We start from the raw sequence: 10389 nt of genomic DNA on the forward strand, positions 1-10389 counted from the left end.
GAATTGGGTGTATCCCATTATCACCTGTGCTGCTCAACGTACGATAGGCATAGGTTGGAGCATTTTGAAATATAATTTGTATGAGGATGGAGAAGGTTAAGTAGTCAGAAAGGAAATTAAATACGGAGGTACAAAGAGGGAAGGAGAGTGAGGATTGTTGGGAGAAATCCAAAGGAGGCAGAAGAAATGCATTTTAATCTACAATATAGTTAAATAAATATTTATTCAATGAAAATACATAAATTATAGTTTGTTGTAGCGTGTAATATTAACACAGAATAGTCATTATCGCATGGATTTATAGACAGATTTTCATTCATAATGACAGGTTAAGAAAATAAATAGTTCCAATCACTTCCCAATTAGGTATGATTCCTTAAACATACATTAGTTAGGGTATCAATCAATCCTCTGCATTCTAGTTGATATCCCCCATAGGCACTATTTGTCCCTTAGGGAAGTGAATTGGCAGTCATATAGTTGTTCGTTGGTATCCTGTTGATATCTACATGCACTTTCATATGCCTTTTAAGGCTGCCACTATGTGTGAATGCCCTTGAACAAACAATGCATTGCTGGGGGCCAACTCTGTGGTTTGACATGTGCTCATTCAAGTTCTGTTTATGCCTGAATGCCTTTGAACATACCTCACATTTAAATGGCTTCTCCCCTGCATGTATGCGGACGTGATCCTTAAGGTGATGCTTGAGAGTGAACGTCTTGGGACAAACCTCGCATTTGTAAGGCTTTTCCCCAGTGTGGCTCAACATATGACACTCGAGGTTTTGCTTGTGGTGAAAACCTTTCAAGCATATCTCGCATTTGTGAGGCCTTTCGCCAGTATGCACCAACATGTGTCTCTGCAGATGTGCCTTTTGTGAGAAGGACTTTGAACACAAATCACACTGATGTGGCCTTGCACCACTGTGCGTCAACCTGTGCTCCATAAGCTGTTGTTTCAATGTGAATACTTCCGAACATATCTCACATTTATGGGACTTCTCCATTGCATGCATAGGAATTTGATCCTTAAGGTGTTGTTTGAGATTGTGTGTCTTCGCACGTATGTCACGTTTGAAATGTTTTTCCTCAGTGTGTGTTATCATGTGACTCTTTAGTTTGTCTCTTTGTGAGAATGTTCTGGAACAAATTGCACACTTGTACCTGTACATCATCACGTCTGCTTTGAAATCACTCGTGCACTTTAAAGCCTCAGCATCAATGCCACTTCTGATTTTCTCTGCCTTCACAGGATGCAGAAGGGTCACGTGTGCCTCAAGAATGTCTTTCTGTGCAAATCTCTCGTTGCAAATTTGACATTTATGCCAAATATTCTGTCCATCCTGTTCTTTGCCACCTTCTGAAAGAGTTGCGGTATCCTATAAATATTTAGATTTTTTTAACACAAAGAAAGGACACTCGGATATATAGTTTTAACATTTCAATGATGAGGCCTTCATCAAAATGCCATTCTTGGGTAAAGAGTGGAGTAAATAAGTGGGGGAAGGTTGCTGGGAGGAAAGGTAAGGGATGAATAGGAAATGACAAATGGGGCAGGAAAGGCTGTTTAGATGGCTATTAGTTGGATTCAGTGGGCATGGTTTAGCCTGGGCGTTTTAAATGACTGAAGTACCCAGATATGCACCATCTCACTGGTTCCTGAGTCTCTCTCTTCTGGCTTCAGGATGGATTTCAATCACGAAACCAGAGGAGAAGTCATCCAAAGATTGGTCATTTAAATAGCAGTGTTATCAGGTATGGTAAAATTAAGGAATATGGGAGATTTAATAAAGTAGCGCTGGTAATTAACCCACCTAGAGGACAGGACAGAAGTTACAAGAGATGCTGTACATATTGTTTTTTGAGGTGCAAGTGGTTTAAGTTTAAGAATCAGAAGTAAGGGATGCATGGGATCTTAGAAGAAGGTAGCATTTGCAGCATGGGTGGCTACTTGTTGCAGGTAGGGTCAGAGAAGAGACAGGGGGGCCACAGATAGTCTTGTTGTCTTGAAGATGTCACGCAATGAAGGGAAACCAAACCATGGGACAATTCTTGGTATAAAATTGATGTGGACTGACTGTTATTAATAATTGAGAAGAGTTCATGGATTATACGTTTAATTTTGAGTGGGTTCTGGGGAACAAAGTTATGATATGGTTTGAGCATTTTGGGAGGTCTGAGTTGGGGAGAGAAGTGTTTAAGATTGATGGTTTGAGGAGTTTTCTGTTTAGTAATTTTTAAGGGCACCCGTGTTTCCTTAGAGATTCCTGTAGCTGGTCTATGTATTTCTGTTGGGAGGAGGTGCTGTGTAGAGATGGAGGCCATGCACTGGGAGTAGAAGGAGAACTAAGGTTTTTTATGTGATAAAAGAGCACAGGAACAAAATTTACTAGTTTAGAATTTTCAATGGTCAAGCTACATTTTTCAAGAAGGAGAAGGAATGAACCTAGGAGATGGTTTGAGCAGAAGATACTGGGGATGCTGGATGATATGAGAAGGTGGGAAAAAGTTTGCGAGGGAGTTCATAGGAGAATTTATGAAATATGGAAATCATAGTATGGAAGGTTTTTGGAGTGGAGAGGGGATGAAAATATATGAAATTAGGGGTAAAAAATGTCTATAATTAATACCTGGCTTTTTCCAGGATCCAAGGAGGCAGATACAGGAATTCCTGTAAATGTCTTCAAGTAGTTCTCTTGGGTTTCCCACCGGGTCAGGTTGCAGTACACCGATGTTTCGAAGGCTGACTCTGCCATCATCTTCAAGGTGAAGTTCAGAGCATAAAAAAGGCCTGGTATTTATAAACTCCGCCAAGGCTCAGGTGTGCCCTGATTGGTTGGAAGCATTAGTGTGCTCTGCTATGGCCAATCAGGTGCATTCCTATGCATTCTTTATTTTCTTTAGCACTGGCTTCCAAGTGTTACTGATTTGGAAGCCGTTGTCTCTGTTGAAAGTATTGGTGTCTAGTTGGATTCAGTGGCTTTCTTCACCATGTGATCCCAGTAGCCGTTGGCATGGCAGAGCCTCTTCATGCCGGTAAAGTTGATTGAGGTCGTTATTGAGGCAATGTTTGGCGACCACAGATTTTGCTGGTTAGACTAACCTGATGCACCTCTCGTGTTCCTTTGGGCGTGTTTCTATGGTGCGGTGTATGCTTGACCACACTCGCAAGGAATCCACCACCTCCTGAGGTCTTCAATATCCATTTGTCTTTAGCCATGTCCAGGACTGATTGCAGCTTCCTTATCGGTTTGTGGATAGTTTCCACCTTGTATTTCCTTGATATCCTTGAGATTTTATTGGAAATCGTAGAGACAAATAGGATGCAGGCTCTTGCAACAGGTTTTTCTGTCTCTTCTCTCCTACCTCCAGGATTTGTGAAGGCCCTTTTAAGGGTCATGTGGATTTCCTGGGTCCCATACTTATTCTGCCGGAAGGTCTTCCTTAGGTGATGTATTTCCGCCTCCACACTGGGAAACCAACCCACACTGACCTGGAGAAGTCATCATCATCCTGCACAAAAGAGAGGAGTGATTTCCACACTTGTGCACCGAACTACTTCAGTTTCGGACCAAGAGCACCTGGAGGCAGAAATATATCACTTAAGGAAGACATTCCAGGGGAATGAGTATCGTACCCGGACACTAACGCTTCCGACCAATCAGGGCACACCTGAACCTTGGTGGAGTGTATTAATACTAGGTCTTTTTTATGCTTTGAACTTCAGCCTGAAGACAATGGTGGAGTCAGCCTTCAAAATGTTGCTGTACTGCAACCTGCGAGAACTTCTGGAATACCATTCACCAGGGAAACCTGAGATCCTTCAGATAAATGCCTGCCCTATTATTCTGAGTTTATGTGGAGGGTGAGAGGGATGCTAAGATGGAAACATTACAGTATTTAACAAAGGGAGTGTTGCATTCAGAGGCGTGTTTTGGGATTGGGACCATCCCAATATGGGAAGAATTCTTGTATATGGCATGAGGTGATTTATGATTTCAATAGTTAGGGGTATGGTACACCGTCCAAAAAAGAAGGCAGGGCACTTAAGAAGGTAAACGTACAGTCCTGGAAGCACATGCAGAATTGGTAAGGCATGAGTTGTAAAGTGAGAGAGAGGAGCTGATTCAGGTTTTGAAAGTATGCCAAGTTTTTATCTAGGTTCATAACAGAGAATGAGAGTGATCTGGGATAGCATAAGGTTCTTAAGGAGTGAATTGGTTGATTTGGCGGGATCAGATACGTTGAGTTTGAAAGGAACCAAGGGGCATTTGGGAAAAAGGTTTATTAAAAAAAGGCAATTAATGGCCATTTTGAGGAGGAAGACAGTTCTTACTTTAAAAAGAGTATTGAACTTATTGAACATTGCCGAAAAAAATTATAGTGGTTAAAGGAGATAATGTTGAAAATTCAATCAATTTTTAAAAAAAATTTCATGCTTTCTTTTTCAGTCAGGTACTTCTAGGATTACACTCGTGTGATGTTTTCATATATATATATATACACACAAACATCCTGATAAGTATTTGGTGGTTGAGGGCTTGCTTTCCATTCTTGGGCATTTCTTCCATAAGCACAGGAAAAATCTGTCTTGAAATATTACTTCATTAAATAACTGCCAAAATTTACAGGTTATTTTTTTCATAGGCCATACTCATTACTCCAATCAAAATATATCTATCTCTCTGCCTGGTACCCTAAACCCAACTCTTGGGTATGTGGCATGGGGATGAACTTACACCAGACATGCATCATCATAATTCAAAACTTATAAATCTTTTGTGTGGCTCAGAAACATGATCATGGAAACAAGTGGTTAGGCATAGATTGGATGATTTTGAAATGAGGGCTTGGAGAAGGTTAAGTTGAAAGAAAAGAAAACAAATAAGGAATTGTAAATTATAGAGTGAAATGGAAATGCTAGGAGAAATCCATAAAAGGCAGGAATGATGGATTCAGACAAGGTCCTCAATGAAATGGCATGAATCCAAAGCACCTGCTAAATGACATGCTTGCAGTCTATACCTTGAAAAATAAACAGCCCCTATGTCACGACTAATGTTCACAGAAGTGTACTAAATATTAGCCAAAGGTATTGAGATGGCATTAAAAAATTACCCACCAAAACAGGGGAAAAAACAATATAATTTTTGCATGCACTGGTGGCATATCCACTAACAGTCCTAAATAACTAAAGGGGAAACAATAAGGGCGGAGAAAGGGATTTGTGTGAAGCTGAAGTCAAAAACAAACAGTTGTCACGCCTCCTTACCTTGCTCCTGCGACAGGTCAGCTTGCAGGCATCCTCCCTCCTGAGAAATTTCATTGTCAAACTCATTCTTAATGTCCACTTCCTCATTAAAGGACAAGTGTGATTCTCCATCTTCCAAAAGGTCCTGCAAGATTAAAAACGAACATAACAGATGCAGAGATGTCTATATATATTTCGATTTTTTCATTATGACCAATGGAAGAGTTTACATTCTCCTTGCCACTACTGCAAACAGAAGAAAATCAACTGCAGTCCTTAACTGTCACATGTGATGGAGTGGAATGAAAGGATAACAAACTACACAGAGAAAAAGTCATGTTAAGAGAGGGGATTGTTAAAAATCAAACAGAAAATTTCATTTTGAATGTCACTGGATTCAAAGTGCAATTGGCTTATTATCCATACAACATGAATATGCAAACTCACCAAATTCCCTGCTTCATCATTATTCGACCAATGACTGTCTACTCCCTGCATTGATGCAATCATTGGAATATCTACAACCTTTTTTTGAGCAACAGAGAATCCACTGGCAGTGTCAATCTCCTCTTTGACGATGATCATGTCATCTTGGAGATCCACAGCACTACTGTCAAAAGTGTCACTAGCGATGGCGTTATCATTAATCTCTCTCTTGATCTCACTACCAAACTGATGCAAGGCAAGCAAACGTTACAATTAAAAAATGGCATATAGTAAACAATTAAAAGTAAGAGTAACATATCTTTCGAGATAACTAAAAACTAGAGCCGCAGTAAATAACGTAATCGCATCAAGAAACTATAATAAAAAACTTTAGGAAACATCATTTGTTATGACGTCAATGCATAATTGCTCAAATTTTTTACCTACATTTTTAGTTTGTTTAAATTATTAGCAACCATTTAATATATCCACGTGCCAGATGTATAACTGCCAGCCTCTCAACCGTTGCTGTTCAAAGCGAATGATTAACAGATTATATGGCATTACTCAACACCCACACTTTGCTTGCTTGCTTATTTAGGAACAGAGTTATATAGTTAAAAATGTAAAGATTTAATGAGTTAAATAAGAAACCGTGGCAAATGAAATTTAGATAAAAAGATCCATTACGAAAAACTATTGATTATAAATACCGTAGTCACGAGAAAATGGCTCTTCTACACATTAATCATGGAATATTTAATTAAATATTCCTTTTTGGCCAAAGATGCCTTCGCAGCTTATATACTTTAATTTAATAGATACAACTGACCTCCTCTAGACTGGGTATCCTGTATTTCGATGCAGGCATGCTCTCCTGTAGGATGCGATCATTGAAAACAGACAAACACTCGGCACATCGACGCTTAAACAGCCGAAATTCCGTAAGCTTCTCCATGCAGTTAGAACATACCAACCATGGATAATTTGCATCCTCCACAACCTAATAAAATATTTAAAAAACAGATATTAATCACAGAATGCGCGAAACTCCTTTTTTCCGAAAAAGAGTATACTTTTTGACAACAGTGTGCGGAATATATAAACCGACTACTAAATATTCCTACTGATGATTTCTTACAAACGTTATTTGAAAAAACTCATCACCTTAACTCTAAACTTACCTTAATACCTATTAAATCGGCTATGGTCTTTTCCAGCATGAATTGTAATTGACTATTCTCGCCGAAAACTTTCATCAAAAGTCCACGACTGTTTAAACACAATCTACACACTTCAAAATCCACTTTATCGCGCATTCTGATCGTTTTAAAGGACTTAGAATGATTTAACGGACAGCCTAACGTTAAAAATATCACGACATCAGTCTCAATTTACTCGATTTACTATAATAAGTTTCTGATACACGAAATAACCCAATTAACAGCTGGTAACTTGCATATCATTTTTCAATTGTTATTTTCTTTTGAGAAGGTCTGCTAGGATTCAATTGATTGATACGAAAAGAGAGCATCCTAATCCGGGTCATACATATAAACACATTTCACGGAATAGTTAGACTTAATCTGGTAAAAAGGTAACTACAAATCATTTCAGCTTTTTTTGGGATGTTAATGCGCTAATAGTGTATCACGGGTGTCGATTTATAAAAAAAAATCGAAAAATTAGATTCAGTTCGTCAATGTCCCGCTCATTCATTTTAAAGATTCGGGTCAAAAGACCCATCATTGCATTTTTTACAATGTCAACATAAAAGAATGACTATGACGGTATCAAATCATTGGCTGTCCTAGCTCTAGAGTGATATAAAAATGTTGCAAGTTCTACTGTGCCGTTTTTCCAAATCTTTTCCTTTCAACATGCACGTCAAAATATTCTTCGAACCTTGACGCAGCCCCGCAGTTTTTAAAAGCCAATGCGTGTGCGGAATTCTATTAAAACACCTTCGAATGACTTAAAACTAACTTTAATAATTAAACTATTATTAGGGTAACTTATGTGCCTTTACTTGTCTATTAAATTCCAATTAATGTAAATCGGAATTGAGTCATAGGTCCCTGTCATACATATAAACACGGGATAAATAAGGGAATATAAATACGGGAACGGGACTATAAATAAGGGAATATAAATTCTCAGAAAATGTCATTCCTAGAAGTGATACTTGCAAATACCTAGGTGTATATTTAACTAAGGACTTAGGGTGGGGGCTAAATGTGGAGTACATCTATAAGAAAGCTTTCAAAACTCTTCATTGGGTGATGAGAAACCTCAAAGGGAGCGTTAGAGCAACCAAGGAGAAGGCTTATCAGACCCTAGTAAGACCAATTTTAGAGTACGCTTCTATTGTATGGGACCCTCATGAAGAAGGTCATATTAAAAAACTGGAAAAGGTGCAAAGAAAGGCTGCCCGATATGTACTGGGGAAGCATAGGAGGATGGAGAGTGTCTGACATGCTAGAAACGCTGGGCTGGGAACCTCTAGAAACTAGAAGGAAAGTAAGCAGACTTTGTGGAGTGTTCCGAATTCTGAAGGGGGAGAAAGCTTGGGCAGATCTTAGGAAAGAGGCGGGGAACCCAAATTTTATAGGCAGAAATGATCACAAATTTAAGGTAAAATGCCGGGCACAGAGAACAAATTAAAAAAATTTTCTTTTCTAAATAGAACAATTGTTGAGTGGAACACTTTACCTGCAAAAATATTCGAGCCCTTTCCAAACAGAGTGTATACTTTTAAGAATAGATGTAAGGCATATATGTAATAATTTGATTGATGTGTGGTGTATTGTAATATATGTAATAGCTTAATTGTTTTTTAATGTATCTTTTTTTCTGGCTGATTAATGGCTGTAAATGGGATGGGGATTCACTTGTTTTGTTAAAGAGATTTGTGTTTTGAAGTCTGGTTTTATATATTATCTTTTGCGATTATTTGGGACCTGTGTGCCACCTGACACTGTCTATCAGCACATGTGTAATGAAGGATCTCAGGTTTTCCCGGCGTATGGTATTCAAGAAGTTCTCTCGGGTTTCCCACCGGGTCAGGTTGCAGTACACCGACGTTTCGAAGGCTGACTCTGCCATCGTCTTCAGGGTGACGACGATGGCAGAGTCAGCCTTCGAAACGTCGGTGTACTGCAACCTGACCCGGTGGGAAACCCGAGAGAACTTCTTGAAGCACATGTGTATTTTTAATAATAATATCGTATATTGCTGAGCTTATCTGATTATTTTAAGAATCCAACAAATATTTTAAGTTCTTCCGTGAAATCATGCACAATTATTTTCATCTAAATACTCATGGAATGCGGGAACCTCAATCTCACAGATCCCTAACGTGGCGCTCAAATTCAATTTTTGAGGAAAGCTAGTTACAGACTTTAGCCTCTTTGAAACGATTTCCCAATGAAAAACTGTAATTAATACTGCACAGTAGAGTCCAGAATGTGTCCATATCACTAGTATAGCCATGAAAGCCACTACATCTTTAAATTAATAGTTATTCTTCCATGGAACCTATAATGAATCTTTTGACCAGGGTCTTCGAACAATGAACGGAAAATTAATTACATGATTCATTTTTGTTCGTAGTCATTTAATGCATTAAGGATACCTGTGACACTCCATTAGCTCAAAAATATCTACAAACAACACCGATTCTTTCTTAGTAAGATATGATCCACCTGTTGAAATTCGTCTGATTGTGTAATGTGTAGCAATGTGAGCCCCTCTCTCCACAAGAGTTAGTTATTTTTATTGACCCTTCCGCTGTTGCCACTGAACTGCTGTCATAAAGAAAACATAAGAAGAACGAAAGAACCGGCACATAGCCTTAATCCTTTAACTGTGCTCTATTAATTACATATTTCTTTACGTAACATGGGAAAGAGGTCTTAATATTTAACGTTATATTGTCCTGTAAATCACCCGGCGCAATCGAAAACGTTCAGAATGTGTGATAAAATGGATTTTGTAGACATTTTATGAATATTTTTTAGAAATATTTGCACATAAAAAATGATAAAAAATTTTCTTATTCATTTATCATGTTTTCTTTGTGTCTTCAAAGAATCATTTCTGGGTTTTTAGTTTTATAGGGTAACAGTGAACATAAATTACACCCTTGAAATCATTTTGTTTTATTTTTCACGATCGAATATTTCCTTTTAAAGCCAAGTAGGGGTATTGCCCCTTTTCATGTTGAAATGGGAAAAAAATTTAAAAATGGAATAAATACCTTAGGAACATGTCAAGTATTTACTCCAAAATAAAATAATTACGTTTTATACATAATTTTTGGAAATATTGCATATTTAAAATCGAAGATAAGTTTGCTTCTTAAGTATTGCTCATCTTAAGATAAGTTTGCTTATTTTGGACTAAATTCAGTCATTGAACTGAAGAGTAAATATTTTGTGACTCCTAACAAAACTCTGATCAGCAACCTACTCTACATCAAGTCCTTCTTCATCTCTGTGCACTTCCTTCCTCCCTATATCCCGTCCAAAGAACGAAGTTACAAAAAGAGGTTGCTCACAGTCCCTCTCATCAACTCCCTCCTACTTTGTCTCTTTGCCTAGCGCAATTCTTCTCCTTACGTCCCTACTACTTTGACCGTGTTGGTCCAAAACACTTCCGAGATACGTAAACTGTTCTACCTGCTCCAGTTTTTACCTTCCTATTTTAATGTT

At 38.2% G+C, this 10389-nt stretch overlaps 1 protein-coding gene across 2 annotated transcripts; it reads right to left on the bottom strand.

Annotated features, from left to right (window-relative positions):
* Positions 1 to 204: 204 nt before the first annotated feature.
* On the bottom strand, positions 205 to 7110 carry LOC139700468 (zinc finger protein 816-like). Of its 2 annotated transcripts, XM_071599050.1 has the most exons (5): positions 6862 to 7110; positions 6510 to 6680; positions 5699 to 5923; positions 5273 to 5396; positions 205 to 1360 (listed from the first exon to the last, which is right to left on the bottom strand). In XM_071599050.1, the coding sequence occupies exons 1-5, from the start codon at positions 6994 to 6996 to the stop codon at positions 453 to 455; spliced, it is 1563 nt and encodes a 520-aa protein (XP_071455151.1). In that variant the 5' UTR covers positions 6997 to 7110; the 3' UTR covers positions 205 to 452. The 2 variants fall into 2 exon arrangements, with proteins under 2 accessions (XP_071455151.1, XP_071455152.1); XM_071599051.1 differs by lacking the exon at positions 6510 to 6680.
* Between the last annotated feature and the right edge of the window lie 3279 nt (positions 7111 to 10389).

Source organism: Hetaerina americana, unplaced genomic scaffold (genome assembly GCF_022747635.1).
Source record: "Hetaerina americana unplaced genomic scaffold, ioHetAmer1.1.p SCAF_101, whole genome shotgun sequence".
NCBI classification, from domain to species: domain Eukaryota; kingdom Metazoa; phylum Arthropoda; class Insecta; order Odonata; family Calopterygidae; genus Hetaerina; species Hetaerina americana.